Here is a 27153-nt window from a genome sequence, read left to right as displayed (position 1 = left end):
GGGCAGTGTGGAGGGTGTGTGTGTTTGCATATGCACACGCTTTCATGGATGTGTGCAGCACAGCAGGTGCAGTGGAGGGCTCTGGGGCAGCTTGGAGGGGGTGTGTGTGCGTGGATGTGAGCAGCACGTCAGGTGGCATGCGCGCTTCCTGAGGTTGGTGGGGAAGAGGCCTGCTGTGCTGCCCCAGAAACAAAAGGCTGCGAGGGCCTGTCTTGCGTGCTGCTGACAGAACACTTGCCTCGTGTTTACAGACGCACAGTAGCTGTGATGTGTGGTGGGGTCAGAAGCCCCCATCAAGACTGTTGCAGAGCTGTCGTGGGACTGGCCTGGGGGGCCTTCCTCCGGGCCCCGTGTCTGCAGGCCGCCAGGCACAGGTCACCTCGTGCAGGTGTGTCTCCGAGTCCTACCTTGAGCCTTTTCTCCCATCACTCTTGGCCCACACACCTTTACACATCACCACATCTGATTTCTGCCATTTCTAGAATATGTGCGTTGTGTTTTTTGGCCTGTTTTTTAAAAAATAAAATAGGTATACAAAAATAGAGAAAAAATCATGAGCACCCATGAATCTGCACAGCCTGGGAAATAACACATTACAGGGAGAATTTAGGCACCCTCCTCCCTTCTTACCCATGTTCCTGTTTGGGGGGCCACTATCACCTCCACTTGATCAAAGCCTTACTATCCAGTCTTGTCCCGCCGCTGCCTGGTGAGCCAACAATGCGGTGTGTGTTGTCAGAGGTTGCGTTACAGTAAGCTCCAGGGGAGACTCATGGGCTAATTCATGTTGCAAACGTGTCTCCCGGGGAATTAAAAGACATGGAAATTAGAGCTATTTAAAGGAATGTTATTTAGGTAGGAAAATATTTCGAACTCTTCAGTTTCTGGGTTCCCCTCTGTCCTTGCCCCCAACCCTGCCTCTGGCATTGACCTCTCAGAAGGGAGGCTTGTTGGATGGCCCCTTTCCATGCCTGTGTTTGGAAGCATCACAGACTTCTGCATGTTATTAAAATGACTCTTTTAAAAAAAGCATTCGCTTTCTGATTTTGCTCTTCAGAAGAGCAGAAACATGCTTTGTGTTGCAGTTCAGTTTGGGGGCCGCTGAGCTCATGTTTGGTCCGGAGAGTGCGGTGGCCCGCTGCCAGTGTGCTCCCTCCCCCTCCCCCTCCCTGCTTCTCTCCCTCCCTCTCTCCTTTCCTCCATCTCTAGGAGTTAAGGAAAATCACTCTCTTCTAGCAGAGTTCTAGCTGTTTTGGGGGCTTAAAGCGAGGTGGCTGAAGTGCCTGTAGAGTACTAAAATCAAAGGTAGACATCTGTTTTAAATATACATGGGTCAGTGTTTCAAAGGAGAACATGGAGAAGGGGGAATATGCTCTCTGTGTTTAGTGGTTGCTCCTATAAAGCATTATTCTTCTGTTAATATGAAATAAAACATTTGGTTCATTGTGAAAGCGTACTGCCCAGGAGAGTAAACAATCACATTTAATCCTACAGATAAAGAGTTCCTCCCTGAACTCTTTCATGGCTCCTGCCCTGTTGGCCATCAAGCCAAGGTTCCTCTGTGCTGGGTGTTCACTCCCAAGTCCTTGACTCTGGAGTTTGGGCCTCACTTTGAAGAGCCGTGGTTGTCTTGTTGGCCTAATCTGGGCCAGAAGCTGCCACAGGAATCCCCGCTTGGTTTCAAGCTGTGTTCTGGTTCTTTGTTTATTTTTCTGTTTCTTAAGTTGCCATGTAATTGGCATATAAGGTTGTAGCAGTTTCAGGTGTACAGCATGATGATGCTGTATGTCTTTTGTGTGTGTCACAGGATGATCACCAGAAGTCTAGTTCAAATCCCTAAGCAGTGTTTTTGATCCTGTAACTTCAAAGCAGGTTTTGTTTTTGTAGAGCCTAGTCCTAGATGAGGTACCAGCTCCACTAGCTGGCTAGGTCTGCTCAGTTGTTTAATTATCAGTCGCAGGCCCCACATAGAATTGTCATTTGGAAGATACCCAGTGTTCATTTGATTTCTTTCAGTGGTAACAAATCTTACAGACTTTTTCGAAAATACCAGGTTTCTCATGAAGTCTTCTCAGGGGTGTTTCTGGTAAAGCAGCCTTCATATTCCAAAAATGTTTACTGAAAAGTGTCTCCATCTCTAGTAGTTAGGTTTTTCCTTTGAGCTTATGGTCAGACCTTGTCTTGGGTCCACAGCTGCTGCCCAGTCTCGGGTGAGTTTCCAGCCTTTCCCTGCATGCACTGTGGCAGGTAGCAGATGGATTGGCTTTATTTTTTCTTTATTTTTAACTTATAATTGATTCAGTTTTTAACTGAAATAGTTTGGACAGATACCACCTGTAAATTTAAGGTGTACAGCCTGTTAATTTGATACAGTTGTAATTGCAACATGATTGCCCTTGTGGGGATAATTAGCACCTCTGTTACGTTACATAATTATCATTTCTTCTTAATTTTTGCAATTGTTAGGTGTCAGTCTCCAAGCCAGTTTGATGATGAGAACACTTATTGCTATCTGTATTCCCTGCTGTGTATTAGATTTCTGGGGCTTATTTCCTGTTGGCTGCAGGTCTGTCCCCGTCACAGCGTCTGTCCCACCCCTCCACCCCCAGCCCCTGGTAACCATTGTGTTGCTCTCTGCCTCTACCAGTTTGGCTTGTTTGTTTAGATTCCACGTATAGATGATACCATGTAGGACTTGTCTTTCTCTCCCTGACTTGCTTCACTTAGCGTAATGGCCTTGAGTTCCATTCATGTAGTCGCACATGGCACATCTGATGGTCTCTATGGCAGGGTGGGCGGGTGCCACCTGACCACCCTCACCACAGGCTGTGGCTCTTCTCCGATGTGTCTGTGCTGCGGGCAGCCCAGCACCTGCCGCAGAAGTGGGGTCCACAGGTGTTAGGATGTGTGACCTCTGCAACTTCCCCTGCCAGAGAAGGTCAGGTAAAGACATAGGTGGGTTTCTGCAAGTAGGAGGCTTCTTCTGGGGCCCTGAGCTTGGTAACAAGCTGTGGGCCAGTCTGTCCTGCTCCTGCATTCGCAGAGCAGCTCCGCCAGGCCTCTTTTGGAACCAGGTTCCTGCAGTCACCATACTACACGCAGGGTGGCAGCTGCCTCTCTCCCAGAGTCCCCTTCCCCAGCTGGCAACCACTATGACTAAGTTTTCCCAGAGACATTAGTGTGTGACGCTCTGTCCCCTGACCTCTGTACACGAATGCCAGCATGCCTGACACACAGCGCTGCATGTGGAGTGCACAGGCAGTGTGCCCGGGTCCTTCCGTACCTGACACACAGCGCTGCACGCGGAGTGCACAGGCAGTGTGCCTGGGTCCTCCCATATGTGACACACAGCGCTGCACACGGGGTGCACAGGCAGAGTGCCCGGGTCCGTCCGTACCTGACACACAGCGCTGCACGTGGAGTACACAGGCAATGTGCCCGGGTCCTTCTGTACCTGACACACAGCATTGAACGCGGAGTGCACAGGCAGTGTGCCCGGGTCCTCCCATATGTGACACACAGCGCTGCACATGGGGTGCACAGGCAGAGTGCCCGGGTCCTTCCGTACCTGACACACAGCGCTGCACGCGGGGTGCACAGGCAGAGTGCCCGGGTCCTCCCATACCTGACACACAGTGCTGCACACAGAGTGCGCAGGCCATGTGCCTGGGTCCTTCCGTACCTGACACACAGGGCTGCACGTGGAGTGCACAGGCAATGTGCCCGGGTCCTTCTGTACCTGACACACAGCACTGCACATGGGGTGCACAGGCAGAGTGCCCGGGTCCTTCCGTACCTGACACACAGCGCTGCACGCAGGGTGCACAGGCAGAGTGCCCGGGTCCTCCCATACCTCACCCACAGTGCTGCACGTGGAGTGCACAGGCAGTGTGCCTGGGTCCTTCTGTACCTGACACACAGCGCTGCATGTGGAGTGCACAGGCAGTGTGCCTGGGTCCTTCCATACCTGACACACAGCACTGCACATGGGGTGCACAGGCAGTGTGCCCGGGGCCTTCCGTACCTGACACACAGCGCTGCACGCGGGGTGCACAGGCAGTGTGCCCGGGTCGTTCCCTGGGAACGCAGGAGGTCCCCTTCACTGCCCAGTGTGGTGCGGGGCCCACACAGGGCAGGACCCCCTTCTCTCGCGCCGTTCCCCTGTGCGTGGACATTCAAGTTGTTTCCCATCTTTTACTTGGGAAACAAAGCAGCCCCCATGCATAGCAGTTTTGCATATGAAAATGTAGATTTTCCAAGTTATGTTTCTCTCCCTACTTTAAAGCTTTTACTGTGTGTCCTCGATTTCTAGAAGAAGTAGTTTATTTTCCTAGAATCTCTTTTCCATTATTTAATGTAGACATTGAGTAAATTGACTTATCTGTAACTCTGGATTGTTAGTTATGCTATTACCTCATTCCTATAGAGAGGAGGAGAATGGATCACTTACTGTATTAGCCTCTATTCTGAACATGTTGTTCTTTCCAGCAGGGAGAAATAAAGGGATTATAAAAACAGATGAAAAATTAGGACTGGAGATATCAATAAATTGGATAGTGGGGAAAAATGACAAATTCCCTAACTTCTTAGGTGTGCTGCACAAGGTCTGAGGGATCTAGAAAACAATGTGTGTGTGTGTGTATGTATACTGAACACACACATACTCACACAGATCTGGACAAGGTAGAGAACCACAGTGCCCTTATTAAACGTGTGTGTGTGTATGTATACCTAACACATACACACACAGATCTAGACAAGGTGGAGAAGCACAGCGCCCCTATTAAACATATATGTGTGTGTGTGTGTGTGTGTGTATGTATACTGAACATGCACACACACAGATCTGGACAAGGTAGAGAAGCACAGTGCCCCTATTAAATATATGTGTGTGTGTATATATGTATATTGAGTGCACACACACACACACACACACACAGATCTGGACAAGGTAGAGAAGCACAGTGCCCCTATTAAAGTGACAGGTGCCAAAGCCAGATGAGGCTCATGCTGGGCAGTGTGGGTACAGAGTGTCTGAGACAGGTGGGGGCTATAACCAGAAAAGCCTCCGTGGAGCAGGCTCAGGAGCCTCTAGGGCTAAGGCATGTGTGCTCTGAACCTGAGGTGTGGACCTCGTGGGGAGGAGTCCCTGAGGCCGACTCTGGTGTGAAGTGGGATTGAGGGCCTTGAAGTATGAGGTTGGGGCTCAGGGAATGCTAAGTGTTGGCCTTGGGTGCTGGCCTGAGGAGCTCCCTGTGACTGGAGCAAGGGGGCCACGCTGGTTCCCAAGTGGAGGTGACTGAGTGGGCTGCTGAGGACTTCACTGGCATGGGTGGAGTGGGGCCAGTCTGTTCATGGACAGGAGAAAGAAGGAAAGTCCCAGGGAGGGGAGGTCAGGTTGGGTTTCTAATGACCCTGTTCCAGACGGAGTGTGCGTGGGAATGGAGAGAGGAAGGAGTATTAAGACCTATGAATGAATTAGTTTCAGTTTGGCTTGTTGTCACAGAGAACATAGAGCAAAAGATAAACTCATCATGCTGAGGCAGGTAGCCTGGAACACTGGCTGCCTGCGGGTGTAACAAAAATCTAAGAAGGGGGAAGGCTATAAATTTGCTTGTATTATGTGAGGTTGAGAGAGATATTCAAATATAAATGTCTCAGGTATTTGTAAAGATGAGTGATTTAAGGATAAAAAAGCAGGAGGCATAGATTTGACTGTTGTCTGTAATTTTTTGTTTTTTGCAATCTCAAGTTTGAAAAATAAAATCCTTACATAGAAAGAAACTTGTACTCTATTTCTCATCGGTACCATAAATTCTTCCTTGATGACAAGTATTTTGATGCCAGCTTTTTGTGGTTTTTGCGTTTTCTTTATAAATTGTGGTAGAGTTCTGAAATGACCCTGATACCCCACTCCTGCTGAATCCTGCACGGCCCCTGAAACTGTGACTTGGGTGCATTTACTCCCTGATTAAACTTTGTATTTAGCTCAGTGGACTTGAGGACAAGAGTTGATCCTCTGGGCCTGGCCTCATCCCACAAACCCTTTCCATCTGGGTCTAGAGGTCAGAGATGGGGGAGTCAGAATTGGAGGCAGAAAAGGGATTTATGTAATATTGCTGGTTCACAGTTGGAAGAGGCCACAGGGCAAGGAGTGTGGGAGCATCTAGGAGCTCAGGGTGGACCCTGACCCCCAGCCAGCCAGGAAGTGGAGACCTCAGTCTTAAAGTCAGAAGGACCTGAATTCTACCAACAAGAAGACTGAACTTAGAATTGGATTTTTCTCCAGAGTCTGGGGGAGAACTAAGCCCAGCCATGCCTTGATGTCACCTTTATGATACCCTGAGCAGAATACTCGGTTAAAATGAGCAAGGGACTTCCCTGGCAATCCAGTGGTTAAGACTCCCTGCTTCCAGTGTAGGGGGTGCATGGGTTCAATCCCTGGTAGGGGAATTAAGATCCCATATGCCACCTGACACGGCCACAAAAACACAAGGGAAAAACAAGCAAGACTTGTGGCCTGCAGAACTGCTAGGTAATAAGCCAGTGTGACTGCAGTCCCCTGAGTTTGTGGAACCCTGTTGCATAGGGTAGAAAGAAAACAAATGCAGAGCTTGTGGACAGCATTCTAAGGGCACAGGCAGTGCATGTTGTTAAGCACATGTTTAAGACAGTGGAAATATGCGAACATGATGAAGTTAAACAGCTGGCCAGAAACTCCACTGCCGGCGGCCTAGGACATTCACAGGGCCAGCCTCTCCCGGGAGCCCTCCCTGTACCCACCCCGGGTAGGCTCATGCCCTGTTCCCCACCTCATAGGGCTTTGTCCTTCCTCCTGCCATGGCACGTGGTGTGCTCGGTGGTACAGGTTACTCCCTGCCCACGCCTCGCCCACGTCTACCTCAGTGTTTGTGCAGCAGCAGTGAGCAGAGCGCCTGGCGCTCAGGGGTGTTTGGTCCGTGAATGAAAGTGAGACAGGGAGATGTCGATCTAAGAACACAGGGATTCAGAAGCCAGATGAGAAGTGTAGGATGATGATTTCAGTGACTGTTGAGATATCAAAAATGTGGTTTTTCAAGGGAGATCTCACTGTTGAGTGCAGGTCATTTAGAGTAAAATAGTGATTACCAGAACTCCTCGTAGATAGTGAACGAAGACATGATTTGACTTCTCTAGGTGAAAACGTGAGGCATTCTGATTTTGACAATCAGAATAAAAAGCAGGTTCTGGTGCCTCACATTACTCACAGAAGTAAACATGCTGAGAGTCGGGCTAGAGAGAAATCGACACGGTCACACTTACTTTCCAGACTTGGGAAAGAAAGTCACATGTGGTCTTGTATGAAACCTGTGAATAGTCTTGTTAATGCCACTACTCATATTTATAAAGCCTGTTATTGACTAAAAACATATATGCAATGCTATTTCTTGCTTAATGGTGAAAAGGTGTGTTCTGTGAATATTTATAAGCATCCTATCCTATCAATCCTGAGATATGAAGTTTCTGTTCAGTTTCTGTTGTCTGTAGCTTCCCCTGTAGCTCAGTGGTAAAGAATCCACCTGCAGTGCAGGATTCCATCCCTGGGTTGGGAAGATCCTCTGTGGGAGGGCATGGCAACTCACTCTAGTATTCTTGCCTGGAGAATCCCATGGACAGAAGAGCCTGGCAAGCTTACAGTCCATAGGGTCGCAGAGAGTTGGATATGACTGAAGTGACTTAGCACACGTGCATGCACAGATGAAGGGGACAGAAACAACTTCTACCGGAGAGTCCTTAGGTCTCACTGTGAAAGTTGTTCTGAACTCAAAATGATCATTTGTGCTCTTTCATTTATTGCCAAGGAGCTGACTAGTAGTATGTTCTTTGTGACTACGACAATCTTACTGGCAAATGGAAATACACTTTCAGAGAATCTACCATTTTTTATGGAGACTGGAAGCTCCTGTGGGAGCATTTGTATGTGAGAAGGAGGGTGCAGGGCATGGTTATCATGAAGAGGAGTATGACCAGGATTCTCATTGTAGGAGCAGACGGGTGAGAGTGGTCTTCCTCTGTCCCTTTAGTCAGTGTCATCATAGACATTCTTACAGAAGAGCTCCCTGCAAGGAATAGAGGCAGACAGCAGCTCCTCACAGACAGTTAACGAAGACAGGATTTGACTTCTGTAGGTGAAAACGTGAGGCATATATGTGCGTGCTCAGTTGTGTCTGACTCTTTGTGGTCCCATGGACTGTAGCCCTCCAGGCTCCTCTGTCCATAGGATTTCCCAGGCAAGAATACTGGAGTAGGTTGCCATTTTCCACTCCAGGAGATCTTACTGACCCAGGAATTGAACCTGCGTCGTAAGGCGGATTGTTCACCATTGAGCCATCCGGAAATCCCCACTGTGGGTAAACTTTACCCTGAACTGCATTGGCAAAGTTTCAAATTTATAATTAATGATAACCTGAATATGCTGCATAAGGTTTTAAGTATGTGTGAGACCACAAGTAGTTTCTTCAGTATTTTCTCAAGTTCTTAAGACACTTAATTCTCCCTCTTGACTTCCTCTTCATCTTAGAACCTGCAATTTCCTTTGTACGAACAACTTCCTGCTGGGCTCCACTGTCTTCGGCCACTTCTGCCTTGGATGCCCTGCGTTTTCACCCAAGCCATAACTGCATTGCAACACCAGGCCGTTTCATCACCCTCTGAGTTGAGAAAGTCTAGCAGGAAATCACCAGTTGACTGTCCCCAGAACAAGCTTCGTGTTTCTTGGTTGCTGTGTCATGATAGGCAGTTATGAGGGGGATGCTTTGTAGAAAAAATTTGTTTTCTATGGTACATTTAAGAGTCTTGTCATCTGGGGAACAAATACTTGTAGAAAGAGAAGTATTTTCACCCTAGTCTGAAAAAGATCCTATTGTTAGTGACTGTTTTCCTACGGTCACTTCAGGTCTGTTGCTTTCTGTTAATCCCATCTTCTCTCACAGGACCTGATTTCACATTTCTCTCCTGAAGAGGTAGTTTCCTGGATGTAAAAATAGGTCAGAGCCGAGGTGGTTACCCTCTCATATGAGTAGTATCTGTAAGTTTGGTTGTGGTCTCCCCGAGGGTCTTTTTTTTGTGTGTGTGTTACGTAACATAGACAGAATCTGCGCTCCTCCCAAAGCAGAAGGAGCCTGTTTAGCTTCCTTCTCTACCAGCTGCAGAAGTGGTGCAAAACTCATTTCCCCATTGCTGCTGTTCAGATGAAACTGTTGTGCCTAGCACATAAGGGAAGGGTATATAGTGTAAAAAATGGATTTCTGCTGTTGTTATTTAGAGATCAGATAAAGAGAAGTTTTCAGTGAGTGATGTGGTCAGAACCTACTTGTTTCATATTCTCTCTCACAGGAACTTTCTCTGTGCCAGTCTAAACTCTTGAAGCCGTGCATACAGAAACCAGGTTAGGCTTTTAAGCTCACAGTCTCAAAGGACGGACATGTACACAAATAACATATAGAAATTCAGTAATAGAAGTGGGTACACTGTGTAGTGTTGGCAAGAGAAAAGCCTTTGTGGGTTAGGAGGAGCTCTGTAGTAGATACATGCTAAGCAAAGTGTGGGAGTAGCCATGGGGTATCCTCAGTGGTGGATGTGTGGGTGTTCACTCATAATAGAAGGTTGGGGTAGAGAGGACTTTGTAGATGATGGATGGATTAACAAAGTCTTCAGCATTAAATAAGAATTTGCCTGGTAGAAGAGAAAGAGGCAGGGCATTTCACGGGCTTCCAAGGTGGTGCTCATAGTAAAGAATCCACCTACCAATGCAAGAGATGTGAGAGACAAGGGTTTGATCCCTGGGTGGGGAAGATCCCCTGGAGGAGGAAGTGGCAATCCGTTCCAGTATTCTTGCCTGGAAAATTCCGTGGATAAAGGAGCCTGGTGGGCTACAGTCCGTAGAGTCGAAAAGAGTCAGACATGATTGAGCATAACAACAAGAAAATGGCTCTAATTGGTTTATGGTCTCAAGTTGTTAGAAATTTCTTGTTTTGTTCTTTTGTGTTAGTTATCATTAAGGCAGCAAGTTGTGGAGATGAAGGAAGGAATTTATATAGATTTGGGGCACTTAACAGGTATGATTAAGAACCTCGCATGATAAGCATGTTTGTTTGACCTCATTCAAAGTCATGTAGTCCTTGAATGCTTAAGGTTCACGTCAGTGCTGGTCCAGTGTCTCAGAAGCTTGGGTTAAATGTTCTTAAGGTCGGACCATTTCTATAAAAAAGCTCATTTCAAAACCTCTCAATGATTTTTCAGGGCTTTGATTTTGTTAGGCACACTTTGCGATATTCATTGAGCAATGCTGAATCCAGTTATTGTCTAAATTAAATGTTTAGACTTTGACTGTAGGAACAAGTTGCAGGAGATTATGTGAGGATTCCACAGGAACAGGACTGTTTGTTGCTGGATCTGAAGATGGGGCGGCCATGTGGAAAGTAATGTTGGGTAGGAGCAGCCCCCAGCTGACGGGCAGCAGGAACCTCAGTCCAGAGGCTGTGAGGAGCTCACTCTTCTATTGTGGGAACTGGGAAGAGGACCCTGTGCCCAAATGAGAAGCAGCCCGCCAGCACCTTGACTGACCCTTAGGGACTCTGTGTAGAGACTTTAGCCTGAACTCTCTTGCCCTGAATAAAGGCTTGAACACCAGAACTGTGAGCTAATAAATGGATGTTGCCTTAAGCCTCTGACTTAGTGGTGATTTGTTATGAAGCAATAGAAAACCCAGGCTAGAGTTTCCCAGTGCCAGAGAGCCAGGAAGTTACCCCTGGCTTGCCTTTTCGTGACTTTTGGTATTATTCTGAGTTCATAGAAGGTATCAGCAGATCCTAAGTTGATTTTTAAAATTTATGATTTAGGTCATTTGAGTTTTATTATAGCAACATTGAGTGATGAAGAAAGAATTTTGGTATTCTCCTTTGTTTACTTTTTGTTTTATTATATTTTTAATATGTGGTTTTCTTTACCTAGGAAAGAAATTGAAAAAATCATTTGTTCTGAAATGAGGTTGGCAAACTGTAGCTTGCATGCTACATCACGCCCCTTACCTGTCTTTGCAAATAAAGTTTTATTGAAATGCAGCCATGCATACTGGTTTCTGCACTGTCTGTTATGGTGCTCATGCTGCAGTGACACAGTTCAGTATTTGTGAAAGACACTGTGTGGCCCTCAAAGCCTAAAGTACTTACCATCTGGTCCTTTACCAAAAAAACCCCAAAAAACAAAACTGCCATCCTGTGTTCTAGATGGTGATCTGATTTAAAACCGTATTTATCTAACTATAAATGGTTTCCATGAATGGAGATTGATATTTCTCTAAGTCATGTAACTTATGTTATTAGAAGAGCTGTATCTGATTACCAGGATTGTATAGACTAGTTTTTACCTCTTATTCTACTCAAATGATGGAAAGTGTATTAAAATTATGAACTCTGTGTGTCTGGAGTCCCTAAGACCCTCTCCAGATTTAGCGATTTGTCAGGAGGAATCATTGAACTTGGAAGTCATTATACTTGAGGCTGTGATTTATTACAACAAATGATACTAAGCACAGTCCACAGGGGAAAGTGTGTCAGAAGTTGGGTGACCAGGCACAAGCTTCAAAGAGTCCTCGCCCAGGGGTAGCGGAGGACATGCTTCATCTCAACCTGCAGCAGCTCTTGCAGAGTGTAGTAAGCTCATTGGTTCCGCACAGTTTTGGTTGTCCCTGTAACAGTGCCTGGTGACTGGGCAGTGACCAAACCCAGTTCCAGAAGGAAAGCAGATGCTTACCATGAATCACATTATTTGCACAGACCACCTAGACAGAACAGTACAGTGTGGCCAAGGTACTGAGTGTGCAAAATGTTTCTATCAGTTTGAATATTCCAAGAGGTCAGTTCTCTAGTGCCAGTCAAGAGGCAGTGAGTAAAGCAACCCTTCTGAGCACACGTGGTTGGTTCAGCTTGTGCGTTAATGCTCTTGAGCACTCCATGGTACGTGTTCAGAAACACACACAGAATTTTTGTTGGTTGTAAATGTTCTGCTATACAGTCTTTATGTATATAGTTTCAGGTACATATAGAATGTTCTTCTAGTTACAACTGTATTTCAAGTATGTTCTTTTAGTGAATTATTTTTAGTCAGCATTATCTTTATTTTTCAAGTAAGAAAATCTGCATTGCTTCATGTATCAAGCCCAACATAACTTTACAGAATCATGGGTCTTTAAAACTTCACAAAGATAAACATTGTTTTGTTTGAATTTATAGTTTAAATTGGAGAGGGCAATGTCAACCCACTCCAGTACTCTTGCCTGGAAAATCCCATGGACGGAGGAGCCTGGTGGGCTGCAGTCCATGGGGTCGATAGGAGTCGGACTCAACTGAAGCGACTTAGCAGCAGCAGCAGCATAGTTTAAATCAAGTATCTTCTTAAGGGTGGACTACTTTGCTGTTTCTGGCTTTGTAGGGACTAAAACAGCCTGGTACTTCTTTTCATAGTTCATGTTCCTGCATGAATGTTAAAGAGTAATCATTTTCAGAGTTGACTTACCTCCATGATATTGTTTTGGCTCATTGTAGCCAATAAAATTCCTAACTGTATTAAACATTATCTTTTAGTTATTGAAATAATGATGAAATGAGCTTTACGAAACATTACACCTTTTAAATACCTTAATATAAAGTGCTTGCTGTGTCACCTTTATCAACCCTCATGTTATGGAAAAATATACAGGACAGATTTCTTCTATGGACAGAATTCTTATAAGTTTTGCCTTCCTGTACTTCTGTAACTATCAAAGTTAAATATGTATACATATGTGTGTATGTGTGTGTGTGTGTGTGTGTGTGTGTGTGTGTATATATATATATGTATAAGTTTTCCTCTATTCCTTTGCCCGGCGTTGTTTTCTTTTTCTTGACAGAGGCTGATACAGTGTGTTTAGGATTCTGTGTGGATAGTGAGGATTCCTGAGATTATTCCCTTATCTTGTGTGACTGCACAACTATGTTTAAGTCATCTTCTGTATTTCAGTTTACCTAATTTGTCCTCTTTCATCTCAAAGGAATTTTGTGAGGATTATTTTGACGAGGTTTGATTATTTTGAAGAAGCATCTATTTATATATAAGATACGGTCAGGTGCTACCTGCCTGACGTCCAGTTGGGACCCTTTCAGCTAACCTTGGGTCTGGAGTGAGGCCTAGGTCCTCTGACATACTTGCTGTTAGATTTGCTTTACAGTGAGTGTTTTGGCTTCACTCGGTTATAAGCAAGTAGCCAGATAGAGGTGTCTAAAGAGCAGAGTATATATTTTTTAGTCTTCTGTTGTCCAGCACTGAGCCTTGCTATTTCCTGGTTTCAAACCCAGAGCAAGCAAGGAGCCTGTGACTTTGATAGTCAGAAATGCAGCAGGGGCAGGCTTGAGCATCGCAGGTTTGAGGCCCACCAGCAGTCTTGCAAATGGTGGGAAAGGAAGCCTATCTGGTACGTGCAGAACTGCACACCTCAACATCCTAAGTAATGTTTCTCTATGAGAACAGCTGTCAAGAAAATGTTAAACAACATTCAGTCTACGATATTTAAACAGACAGAAGTTATGGAAAACTACAGCCCTCCCTTAGAGATCACAGATGGAAGGACGTAGTAAAGGCTCCTGAGAAAGCTCAGCATTTAATTTCATTCATCCACGTTTATTCACACTGCCTTGACTGTGGAGCTCCCTCTGCCTTCATCTTCATGCCTGTTAAATGCCTCCTGGCGCCCTACTTGGATTTGTTTACCACCTTGTTCCTTAGGGCACTTCCCTGGCTTGTTTCCTTGGAAGCTTTCTGCCTTCTCCAGACTCCTCCCTCCATTCTGACTTCCCACCCCCACCCCATTCGGCACTGTGTAGGATTTTATTTTGCTTCAGTTTAGTTCTTTTAAATTGAAGTGTGGTTGCTGTACAGTATTATATAGTTACAGGTATACAATGTAGTGATTCAGAATTTTTAAATGTTATACTGCATTTATAGTTATAAAATATTGACCATGTTCCCCGTGTTGTATCGTATACCCTTGTAGCTTTGGTTGCTTGCTTAGTTTGTTGTGTCCAGCTCTTTGCGACCTCATGGACTATAGCCCACCAGGCTCCTCTGTCCATGGAATTTCCCAGGCAAGAATATTGGAGTGGGTTGCCATTTCCTCCTGCAGGGGTTCTTGCCAACACAGGGATAGAACCTGCCTTTCTTGTGCCTCTTGCCTTGCATGCGGATATTTTACCCACTGAGCCATAGGGGAATGCCCATGGTCTTATTTTGTACCTAATAGTTTGTGTACGATTTTAATTCTTTGCCTTGAAAAAAAGCAAAGTCTGGCTCATAACCAGCAACAGCCTGTGTCTTGCCTCTGATTCTGTTTGCAAATGAATAGATTAATTTTTTGAGTGTGCGATCATTTTGCCTTTCTGTTAGTTTTGAGGCTCCAGTTTTGAGCGTGCTCTGAGTTGGATGTTCCTTAGCCTCCAGCTGACCAGGGAAAGGTATGCCACCCCTGCCTATCTGCCAGAAGACCTGTGTCTTCAGGGAAAGACAGGCTGTGTCTTTCCCTGAAAATGTCTGAAACAGAGAGAGAGGCAGCCAGGTTGTGTCACAGACTGCGTCTGTACTCCAGTCGAGCCCTGTCTTCCTGGGAGGAGGCGTGCTTTCACTTCCTGACCTGTAGTCACTCTCTGGGCTGGGGGATCCTGATTCTGGGTGGATCTCTGCTGCGAGGCCCTGCTGGCCCTGGGCCATTAGGCACTTCTGTGCTCTCGGCTGCTGCTCAGTGAACTTTGACCCACAGCTTCCTTTTTGAGTGCTGCAGTCGCTGTCTTGCTGTCTCTAATGATGAGCCTCTCCCCTGCTGATCGTTGTTTTCCCCTTGGGCTCCTCAGAGCAGGCACTTTGGTTGTAAAGATGAGGTGGAACGGTGCTTCTGTGAACCCACAGAACGTCGGTAGGACTTGAGTTCTGTTGTTCTCATCGGGCTGGAATTTGAGGTTGGAAACATTTTGTTTGGGGAAGGCAAGCCAAGTGGTTTACAGAGGTGTAACTCTGGGTGTAGCTTGTTAAACCTGTTTACCTCAGAAAAAAAAATTTTTTTTTCTTGAATGTGTGAGAAAATCTGTCGCTTTTGTTTTCCCTCTCACTAGCTGGCAATGATTTTCATGGATAAAGTTTCAGTCACAAAAAGCACGAAAGTAAACAGTGAAAGTGTATCACCTGTGATTAGTTTAAGGCTGTATTATCTAGAATTATGTTGCTTTTACTGATTTTTAATCCCAATAGAAAATAAAATTCTGTTAGGATCTGGAAGTCTGATACACTCCTGGTCTCAATGGTTTTGCTGTCCTTTTCTACACATCCAGTGTTGTTCTTGATAGAGAACAGCCCACGTTAATGAAGGAGTGAGTGTGTATATGTGTGTGTGTATGTGTGCGTATGATGATTCCACCAGAATTTAAAGACCATAGAGGTTCGGATTCTGGTATCGGCTCCCCCCATCACCACCACTAGATCCATTGTACCCAGAATGATTTCTGATGCACAGCAGCATTGAGCTGATTTGTTAAAGGAATGAATTCCATTTTAGAGTTTTGAGTGGAAATGGAAGTGTCTGATAACTAAATTTGTTGGTGTATCAGCTGCCAGTATTCCTCATTCCCATTAATTTTTAAGAGCTGTATTGGTTTTGGTGGTTTCACTCATCACAGCTGCCAGGGCATATCTTCTTTAGCATTTTAGCTGTTGCCTGCACCTTTTAACCTACGTAAACATGTTTAGTGGTTGTTATTAGATTCAAAAGCTCCTAAACAGGCAGAACCTTATACTTCTCTTCTAATGTCCTTAAAATTCCCGTGACTGTTGTCATTTGTAGTGTGAGTTGAAGAAAGGGAGGCTGAATCAGGATAAACGTGAACTTGGCGTGGCCTGGGCCTCGCTGATCTTCCCGGGCAGGTCTGGGCCAGCCAGTAATTGGGTGGGAGCCTCAGAGAACAGAAACCAGTGCTTCGAGACACGGGCCTGCCGGTTAGGGTGCAGCCGACAGCTGCCCTCACAGCAGGGCCCCGGCCGCACAGGGTGCTTCACTGACCCTGCAGGGCTGAGACCAGAGCGTAAGGCTTTTGTTTTTGCACAAAATACAGTAAAGTGAGCTGTTTTTGTCCTGTAATCGGTTATCTCAAGAAGTGATTTTAGTTTAGTTACCTTTCGTTTGTTTTGCCAGCTGGGTAAGTAATTTAGCTTACAAAGGTGTCATTTAGAATGGAAGAGGTCGTCATTTGTTACTGATATTCCACTGTTGCTGTTGGTGCAACCTGCCTATACATTTTAGAATTGAAAGCTGTAATTTCTGAAAGTTAGAGAGTGTTGTTTCATCTGGCTGATTGGTTTCACTTGTTTTATGGCAGCGTGTCTTAGTCTTGCAGGTAGACGCTTGACTTCCTGACTTTGTTAGTGGACGCTGTTTGTATCCAGGACGACCCTGCACATGTAGACATGGATTTAGATTTAGATTTGATGTGGGAACTAGGATGCTTAGGTTCAGGGCTAGTTCTTTAATTATGAGACTCTTTCCTGAACATTTCATGCAGAAATTAGTGGATAGGATTACAGGAGGTAACTTCAGCTTAAAGAATATCAGATGAATTACATGGAATATTGTGTGAATTAATTTTTTAAATTAAAATTTTGTGATACTTATTTAAAAATCTATTTTAAATAAAACGTGTTGAATATCTACCTATTTGGAGAATTGAAGAATTTTTTTATTCCTGATTTTTCCAGTGATTATAGCTCACATAAGTGTGTGTGTATGCTTCCCATATTTTCCTTGCTCTCATCACCCAGATGTATGCACTGCCAGATAACTGGCAGATTTTAAGGGAGAGACAGTGGAGTCTTTTTTATCATCTTAGGTGCACAGTATTACAGATTATCAAAGTAAGATGGAGTTGTTGTGATTCGTGATATAGTCTGTAGGAGGTTGGTTGTTTATGGTGAGGCTGAAGTAATAAATGCACCTGGACTCGGTCCACGGAGCCCAGAAATCAGAGTGCTGCAGCCAGCTTGTCTTCACTCGTGTCCTCCATGAGGAGTCTTACGGGTTGGTGTCGTTGGTGTCTTGAATCATTTCTTCTCCAGTGGCATCTTTGTCAAGGAGCTGAATTTCCAGTCTCCTGCTAGGTGGTTCTGTGTGTCTGTGCTCATCCTGTGATCATTTAAAACTCCATGTGTTCCAAAGAACAGCTTCTCTTTCCATTCTTTGCTCTTGAATGTGTCCTCTGTTTCAGTCAAGACAGCACCACTGTCTTGACTGAAGTTTGACCTTTTGTAGTGCATTACTTGAACCGACTATCTGCAGTATTTTCATTAGCGCTATTTGGTTACCAAACAGTTTTAGAATAATAATTATTAAAGTAGTAGGCTGTGAATGCATTTACACTTGCCAGTGTGCTGAATTTCCACACATTAAAATACTATAGTAACTTAAGTTGCTGGACTTACCAGGTGACTCAGTGGTAAAGAATCCACCTGCTGATGTAGGAGATGCAAGAGACATGTGTTCAAGCCCTGGGTTGGGAAAATCCCCTGGAGAAGGAAATGGCCACCCACACCAGTATTCTTTCCTGGGAAATCCCATGGACAGAGGAGCCTGGTGGGCTACAGACCGTGGGGTCGCAAAGAGTCAGATGTGATTTAGCAACTAAACAACAACAAACTTAATTTGCTAGAGCATGTCTTCAGTGGGTTTGGGAATGGAAAGAAATCTGAAGGCATGGACCTTATCACTGACCCAGAGCAGTCCCTGGTACCAAGAAGCCACACGGAAAGTATGTGAGTGAATTTGCCATCAAATTTATCATCATTCCAAGAAATAAATTTAGAACCTACTTCCCACTGCTGATGGCTTGCTTGATTTGTCTTTATGTGAGAGGACGTTTGTGCTCTCTACACCCCTGAGTCTGTCGGTTACATTGTTATCTCTTGCCTCCCAGTGTGAACTCCACACTTTCATTTGTCAAGACTTGTCCCTGTATCTTGAATATCCTGGTCCTTCCCTGCCTCATGTGCTTTCTTTCATCTTTTCTCATCTTTAAAATGCTAAGGATTCTTCGGTCCTTTGAGACGCAGTGTAGGTTTTGTCTCTTCCAGCGCATCTGCTGGTTTCTGATCAGCCAGAAACAGGGGCTCTATTCTGTGCTCATTTGGAACATCTCATGTGAGCCGTGCTTACACTATCTCCTTTATTTGATTTCAGGTTCGTTATGGAACTGTATCTCATTAAATTTTGTTTCTTATATAACACCTTACACATAGTATATCCTTAATAAGGCTGCTATTTCTTTAATGGAACACTTTTTGTACCTTGAGATATTTAACAGATAGTTAATTTTTAGTTGCAAGTAACAAAAAGCAAATATAGTTGAACAGGAGTAAAGGTTTTAGAACCATGCTAGTATATCCTGAGGTTGCTCTGGATATATTATTTCTGTAACTGGACTATAGACCTGAAGAAAGTAATTATATGTGAAAGTTTTCGGAGGGCTCCATTTGGTCAGCTTTCACAAGGAACCTGCTGGAAGTCAGTCTCTCCATCTCCCTGTGTCTCTCGTCTTTTGCTCTGGCAGCCTAAGCAGACTCATCCAGAGGTTGGTGCTGAGAAGTGTGGTGCTGCTATAGCAAACACCTTAAAGTGCAGAAGTGGCTTCAGAATTGGATGTGGGGAAAGGCTGGGAGAATTTCGAGGTACAGAGACACAAAAACAGACGGGTGTGAAGGGACTGCTAAAGGTGATTCCGGTGAGACCTGAGAAAGAAGTGATACTGTTTTTTATATATTTGGTTAAATAACGTTGTTATATTAATTTCATCTGTTTCTTTTTATTTCTCAATATGGCTACTAGAAAGTTTTAAATTATATATCTTTTATTGGGCAGCACTGAAATAGAGCTACATGTATGAACATGAATAAATGTTTTAAAAAAGATAATGTTGGTGGAAAAAATAGGTCATTCAGAGCTGTGTTCAGAGGATACCATTTAAAAATTTTATATAAAGTTTGAAAGCTCACAAAATAATACACTATAGTATTTGTGTGTGTGGTAAAGAATAAAGAGAGAATAATATTCTTTTATAAGAATACAAAGAGGATGTTGATGAAATGCCAAATTCAGGAGGGAGTTACCTCTAGGGTGGAGGAAAACTAGAACATGAAGAGAGATGCAGGAATTTTCAACTGCCTTTTAAAAAAAAAAAAACTGAAGAAAAATTTGTATTGTGTTAATATTTGATGAAGAGTGATTAGGTAATGAGCACAGGTATTTTTTATTTCTTGCACTTTTCCATGTGCTTAAATCATTTCATAATAAGTAGTCATTATCCCTCATTCTTAAAATGCTTCTGGAAGAATTTTTCCATTTAGCTAAGGAATGACAGAGCCAGCAAAGTGACTTGTGCAACTACGAAACAGGAAAACAGGGGACCTGTGATTGAAAACCAAGTCTTTTTTTGTTCCAAAACTCATAGCCCTCCATTCTCATTAATCAGCTTCTACAATAAAGATAAAAGTCACCTGGAGCTTCTGAACCTGCAGACTCCTGTGAGCGGTCTTTGATTCCTTCCTTCTCCTCCTATCCCATGCACTTGCACCTCTGCATGCATGTACAGGGACACACAGTGCGTGTGCGCTCATGGACTCAGCATGCTTTGTGAAAGAATGAGTTCCTTACTGTCAGGCTGGGACTAAGACAGCTGGGGTCTCGTGAGCGGCCATTTCTCCCTGTGTCCATGTGAGGAGAGCTCGTCCACACTCATCAGGATTTCAGCCTTTGGGGAGCAGTTCTAAAGGAAAATGTGCTGAAGTGCTGCTGCTTGCCATCTTTCCCCAAAGATGTTTGTTATGGCTTTTGTTTCCTCTTAAAAATTGGACGTGCCTACATCAAGAATCAGATCAGATCAGTCGCTCAGTCGTGTCCAACTCTTTGCGACCCCATGAATCGCAGCACGCCAGGCCTCCCTGTCCATCACCAACACCCAGAGTTCACTCAGACTCACATCCATCGACTCAGTGATGCCATCCAGGCATCTCATCCTCTGTCGTCCCCTTCCCCTCCTGCCCCCAATCCCTCCCAGCATCAGAGTCTTTTCCAATGAGTCAACTCTTCACATGAGGTGGCCAAAGGACTGGAGTATCAGCTTTAGCATCATTCCTTCCAAAGAAATCCCAGGGCTGATCTCCTTCAGAATGGACTGGTTGGATCTCCTTGCAGTCCAAGGGACTCTCAAGAGTCTTCTCCAACACCACAGTTCAAAAGCATCAATTCCTCGGCGCTCAGCCTTCTTCACAGTCCAACTCTCACATCTATACATGACCACAGGAAAAACCATAGCCTTGCCTAGACGGACCTTTGTTGGCAAAGTAATGTCTCTGCTTTTGAATATGCTATCTAGGTTGGTCATAAGTTTCCTTCCAAGGAGTAAGCGTCTTTTAATTTCATGGCTGCAGTCACCATCTGCAGTGATTTTGGAGCCCAAAAAATAAAGTCTGACACTGTTTCCACTGTTTCCCCATCTATTTCCCATGAAGTGATGGGACCAGATGCCATGATCTTCGTTTTCTGAATGTTGAGCTTTAAGCCAACTTTTTCACTCTCCACTTTCACTTTCATCAAGAGGCTTTTTAGTTCCTCTTCACTTTCTGCCATAAGGGTGTTATCATCTGCATATCTGAGGTTATTGATATTTCTCCTGGCAATCTTGATTCCAGCTTGTGCTTCTTCCAGTCCAGCGTTTCTCATGATGTACTCTGCGTATAAGTTAAATAAGCAGGGTGACAATATACAGCCTTGACGTACTCCTTTTCCTATTTGGAACCAGTCTGTTGTTCCATGTCCAGTTCTAATTGTTGCTTCCTGACCTGCATACAAATTTCTCAAGAGGCAGGTCAGGTGGTCTGGTATTCCCATCTCTTTCAGAATTTTCCACAGTTTATTGTGATCCACACAGTCAAAGGCTTTGGCATAGTCAATAAAGCAGAAATAGATGTTTTCTGAAACTCTCTTGCTTTTTCCATGATCTAGCGGATGTTGGCAATTTGATCTCTGGTTCCTCTGCCTTTTCTAAAACCAGCTTGAACATCAGGAAGTTCACGGTTCACATATTGCTGAAGCCTGGCTTGGAGAATTTTGAGCATTACTTTACTAGCGTGTGAGATGAGTGCAATTGTGCCGTAGTTTTAGCATTCTTTGGCATTGCCTTTCTTTGGGATTGGAATGAAAACTGACCTTTTCCAGTCCTGTGGCCACTGCTGAGTTTTCCAAATTTGCTGGCATATTGAGTGCAGCACTTTCACAGCATCATCTTTCAGGATTTGGAATAGCTTCACTGGAATTCCATCACCTCCACTAGCTTTGTTCATGGTGATGCTTTCTAAGGCCCACTTGACTTCACATTCCAGGATGTCTGGCTCTAGGTGAGTGATCACACCATCGTGATTATCTGGGTCGTGAAGATCTTTTTTGTACAGTTCTGTGTATTCTTGCCATCTCTTCTTAGTATCTTCTGCTTCTGTTAGGTTCCTACCATTTCTGTCCTTTATCGAGCCCATCTTTGCATGAAATTTTCCTTTGGTATCTCTGATTTTCTTGAAGAGATCTCTAGTCTTTCCCATTCTGTTGTTTTCCTCTATTTCTTTGCATTGATCGCTGAAGAAGGCTTTCTTATCTCTTCTTGCTATTCTTTGGAACTCTGCATGCAGATGTTTATATCTTTCCTTTTCTCCTTTGCTTTTTGCTTCTCTTCTTTTCACAGCTATTTGTAAGGCCTTTCCAGACAGCCATTTTGCTTTTTTGCATTTCTTTTCTATGGGGATGGTCTTAATCCCTGTCTCCTGTACAATGTCACGAACCTCAGTCCATAGTTCATCAGGCACTCTATCTATCAGATCTAGTCCCTTAAATCTGTTTCTCACTTCCCCTGTATAATCATAAGGGATTTGATTTAGGTCATACCTGAATGGTCTAGTGGTTTTCCCTACTTTCTTCAATTTCAGTCTGAATTTGGCAATAAGGAGTTCATGGTCTGAGCCACAGTCAGCTCCTGGTCTTGTTTTTGCTGACTGTATAGGGCTTCTCCATCTTTGGCTGCAAAGAATATAATCAATCTGATTTCGGTGTTGACCATCTGGTGATGTCCATGTATAGAGTCTTCTCTTGTGTTGTTGGAAGAGGATGTTTGTTATGACCAGTGCATTTTCTTGGCAAAACTCTATCAGTCTTTGCCCTGCTTCACTGTGTATTCCAAGGCCAAATTTGCCTCTTACTCCAGGTATTTCTTGACTTTCTACTTTTGCATTCCAGTCCCCTATAATGAAAAGGACATCTTTTTTGGGTGTTAGTTCTAAAAGGTCTTGTAGGTCTTCATAGAACCGTTCAACTTCAGCTTCTTCAGCATTACTGGTTGGGGCATAGACTTGGATTACTGTGATATTGAATGGTTTGCCTTGGAAACGAACAGAGATCATTCTGTCGTTTTTGAGATTGCATCCAGGTACTGCATTTCAGACTCTTTTGTTGACCATGATGGCTACTCCATTTCTTCTGAGGGATTCCTGCCTGCAGTAGTAGATATAATGGTCATCTGAATTAAATTCACCCATTCCAGTCCATTTCAGTTTGCTGATTCCTAGAATGTCGACATTCACTCTTGTCATCTCTTGTTTGAGCACTTCCAATTTGCCTTGATTCATGGAGCTGACATTCCAGGTTCCTATGCAATATTGCTCTTTACAACATCGGACCTTGCTTCTATCACCAGTCACATCCACAGCTGGGTATTCTTTTTGCTTTGGCTCCATCCCTTCATTCTTTCTAGAGTTATTTCTCCACGGGTCTCCAGTAGCATATTGGGCACCTACTGACCTGGGGAGTTTCTCTTTCAGTATCCTATCATTTTGCCTTTTCATACTGTTCATGGGGTTCTCAAGGCAAGAATACTGAAGTGGTTTGCCATTCCCTTCTCCATGGTTTGTTTTGCTGGCTAAGGCATTGTTCGTGTTTGATCGGCTGCTGAAGACATTATTTGCTCTGTTTCTCATTGTCATTTACAGAGATCCTCTTAGGGATTAAGAAAAATCTTAAAAAAGAAAATAAATATAAAATTTAATACATTTATTAAATGCTTAAAACCTCAGTTGCAAAGAATCTGTCTGCAGTGCAAGAGACACGAGTTCAATTCCTGGGTCGGGAAGATCCCCTGAAGAAGGAAGTGGCTACCATTCCAGTATTCTTGCCTGGAGAATCCCATGGACAGAGGAGCCTGGTGGGCAATAATCATGGGGTTGCAAGAGTTGGACACGACTTAGTGACTAAATGACGATGAAATGCTTAATGTGTTAGATGTTACTGTGTCTCCAAATTGAAGATGAAGAAACAGGCATCAGATCAGATCAGATCAGTTGCTCAGTCGTGTCCGACTCTTTGCGACCCCATGAATCGCAGCATGCCAGGCCTCCCTGTCCATCACCAACTCCTGGAGTTCACTGAGACTCACGTCCATCGAGTCAGTGATACCATCCAGCCATCTCATCCTCTGTCGTCCCCTTCTCCTCCTGCCTCCAATCCCTCCCAGCATCAGAGTCTTTTCCAATGAGTCAACTCTTCGCATGAGGTGGCCAAAGTACTGGAGTTTCAGCTTTAGCATCATCCCTTCCAAAGAAATCCCAGGGCTGATTTCCTTCAGAAAACAGGCATAGGAAAGTTAAATAAATTGCTTAAGATAACCTGCGATTGAGGGCAGGGCTGCGCTTGAGATGGTGTTGGGTTCGTATCTGTGCAATCTCTTCCTTCTCAAGTGAGTTCACTTTTCTGTCTCTTCTCACCTGAATACAGCTTAAATGTTGATGATATTCCCAAAGTTCCAGCCTGGAGCTTCTCTTCTGTTACATGGTTTCTGTGGACCGTCTTTCCCATGAGCCCTCAACTTGAGTGCACAGTTTCTGTCCCTATGGTTCCTGCACTTGAATCTCCATGTCGAATCTCTTTGTTTAAGCTCCAGGCCTGTTAAGCCGTGGCTGCCTCTTGGTCATTGTTACCTCAGCTATTTCATAGAGGTTACAATATTAACATACCAAAACCAAATTCAGGATTGGGAACAATCCTGTTCCAGATATATTTCTGGAATTCCCTTTCTTGATAAATGGACCTCTCTTGTTGCCCAGACCAGGTGCTTGGGGTCTCCTTTCACTCTGCCATCACTTTCATTTCTGACATCTGGGAGTCCTCAAGTATTGTTACATTTTCTTTGTTATTTTCTCTCCAGTCTGCTTCTGTATCCTCCTGCCACCTCTCACATCTTCATCTCTTGCTTTGATTATGGAGGAGACTTCTTGCTAGCTGCTGCCTCTTCCTTTCAACAGTAGAGTCTGTTCTTCAGAATGTTGTCTGGGTGATCTCTCCACACCAGCATGAGCCTTGGCTTGCCCCTGGTAAAACTGCCCGTGGCTCGCAAGGGCCTCAGAGTGCAGCAGCATGCCCTGCTGTGGTCTGCTCGGCCTTCAACGCCCCTTTCCTCTGCTTCTTGTAGATTACCCTGGTGCGCTCTGTTCTTTCTGGCCTCCTATTTGTGGTCGTGCTATTTCAGTCCCCGAATGCACTTCCTTTTCTCTCTGCCTAATAACCTGCAGTTTGCATTCAACTTTAGGTGGCAAGTCCTGATTCTAGTGGCATCTGTTTCCTTCTTCCCCTCTCCCTGTGCCCCAGCTGGCTTTGTTCTCTTACCTGTTCCTGTGCAGCCTGAACAACACTTCTGTTGCAGTACTTCCACCAGTTTGTTCTGTGACTATTTCATTTTGACCTCCCCATCTCCACAAAGCACTTCTATCCCTTTCAGTTTTTCATGTGAGTCCCTGGCACAGGCCACGTGTAGCTGGTTATTTGTTGACTTTTTTCTAGGACAGTGGTTCTCGATCGGGGGATGCCTGGAGACTTTTGATCATTCTGCTAGTGGGTAGTGGCCAGGATGCTGCTAACCACCCTGCGGTGCACAGGACTGCCCCCACGTTATCCTGGGTGAAATGGCAGCGGTGCTGACGCTGAGCAGCCCTGCTCTAGCGGGAAGTGCACAACTTTCGAGTACTGAAGGAAAAGACATTCCATAGCAAAACCATGAAATTAAATTGGGAGTTCTCAAGTAATATCCGAAAATTTCATGTTGAGAAACTTAGTTTTCAGTGTCCGCTACTGTGGTTGTTTTGTGGCCTGTTCTTAATGTTTACTCGGAAGCTGTGTCTGGCAGGGCAGGGTTGAGGGGAACAGGTGCCCCTGACGAGCAGTGTGTAGTACTGAATACTTCTGCTACTGCTGAGTCACTTCGGTTGTGTCCGACTCTTAGCGACCCCATGGATTGCAGCCTACCAGGCTCCTCCGTCCATGGGATTTTCCAGGCAAGAGTACTGGAGTGGGGTGCCATTGCCTTCTCCTACTGAATACTTCAGTAACACAGTAAAGTGGGCACACAGTTGAGCCTGTGGAGAGGATTGTGGGATGAAGCTCTTCTTTTGACAGTTTTTTCATGTACTTTTTCATATTTTAAATGGCACCTGATAACAGGTGACTACCCAAACTTTTGAGATGTGGGAATAGGTGAGGTCCTTTTTAAGCTCTTAAAAAGATTTTAACGATAAGATTCTTAAAAGGCCAAATGTGATCAATTTTTTGCCTTGTGTGTAGATGATTAAAATTGTAATGCTAACCTACACACACACACGCACACACACACTCACACACCCACCCCCCAGTGCACATGCGCACACACACACCCACAAGTGATAACCTCGTTCTCGTGTGTCCATGTGCCTGCTACAGTGCCAGTGACACAGTCCAAGCTGACCATCAATAGGAAGTGCTCCTTGTGAGGGTCCCTGTAGCTGCAGTATGAATCAATGGGGTATAGAACCCAATCAACTAAATGTACAGTTTACATTTAATGAGTTAAAATTTTAGTGGAGCTATTAAATTAGGAGCAGCTACTAATATACTGGAAAATTAGAATGTTGAGGGATAAATTGTTGCTGACATTAAAACAATGAGAGTGACTTGCAAAATCAAGTAATAGGAAAATATCTACCATATTTAAACGTTTTAGCATGTTTCTGGGCAAAGACAGAAGATATTACAGAAGAATGTTCTGATTCTTCTCTCCAGGATTTGCAGTTTATTTACTTATTTATTTATTGGCTGTACTGGGTTTTCAGTGCTGCACGAGCTTTTCTCTAGTTGCAGCAGGGGAGTCTACTTTCTAGTTGAGATTCTCGGGCTTCTCACTGCGGTGGCTTCTTTTCAGAGCATGGGCTCTAGGGTGTGTGGCCTTAAGTAGTTGCAGCTGCCAGGCTGTAGAGCACAGGCTCAGTAGTTGTGGTGCATGACTTAGTTGCTCTGAGGCATGTGGGATCTTCCTGGACCAGGGATCAACCCATGTCTCCTGCATTGGAACGTGGATTCATTACTACTAAGCCACCAGGGAAGCCCTAGTTTTGGCTCTTGATGTGAAGTCCTGTTTTATAATCTGGTGTTCAAAGCAAAAGTTCTTATTTGGTACTTCAGAAATTTGAGTAGAAGGAAGTATAGGAAATGTTAGGAAAAAGACTCAGTGACTCATTCTAACATAGTTCCTGTTTGTTTGTTTTTTAATTCCAAAGGTAAATATTTATTATGCTCTCAAGCATATTATTATTATATTATAATTATATTATATTGCATAACAGTTCTATCCACCATGCCATGATATTTCCCTCAATTATCAAGATAGCACAAAAACACAAATTAATAGAACATTCTGAAAAACAAGACATTAAAAGGGGAGAAAGTGCATAGGACTAGTTTCTTTTTTTTTTTTTTTTGATGTGCAGTGAAAAGAGGATTTTATTTTATTGCCTTTATTTTTAATTAATTAATATATTTTAATTGGAGAATAATTACTTTATAGTATTGTGATGGTTTTTGCCATACAATCACATGAGTCAGTCACAGGTATACATGTGTCCTCCCCAATCCTGAACCCACCTCCTTCCCCACCCCATCCCTCTGGGTTGTCCCAGAGTACCAGTTTTTGGTGCCCTGCTTCATGCATCAAG

At 44.3% G+C, this 27153-nt stretch overlaps 2 protein-coding genes across 2 annotated transcripts in view; one reads left to right on the top strand and one right to left on the bottom strand.

The window, feature by feature from the left end:
• The window catches only part of SPIDR (scaffold protein involved in DNA repair), a 277556-nt gene that overhangs the window by 68608 nt on the left and 181795 nt on the right, over window positions 1-27153 (top strand). The gene's annotated exons all lie outside the window — the stretch shown is intronic.
• LOC133260400 (uncharacterized) lies at window positions 20564-24876 on the bottom strand. Its single transcript, XM_061438707.1, has 2 exons — window positions 24800-24876; window positions 20564-23156 (listed from the first exon to the last, which is right to left on the bottom strand). The coding sequence occupies exon 2, from the start codon at window positions 22543-22545 to the stop codon at window positions 21259-21261; it is 1287 nt and encodes a 428-aa protein (XP_061294691.1). The 5' UTR covers window positions 22546-23156; window positions 24800-24876; the 3' UTR covers window positions 20564-21258.

This window comes from Bos javanicus, chromosome 14 (assembly GCF_032452875.1).
Source record: "Bos javanicus breed banteng chromosome 14, ARS-OSU_banteng_1.0, whole genome shotgun sequence".
Classification (NCBI taxonomy): domain Eukaryota; kingdom Metazoa; phylum Chordata; class Mammalia; order Artiodactyla; family Bovidae; genus Bos; species Bos javanicus.
This window is presented reverse-complemented; position numbering and strand designations above follow the sequence as displayed.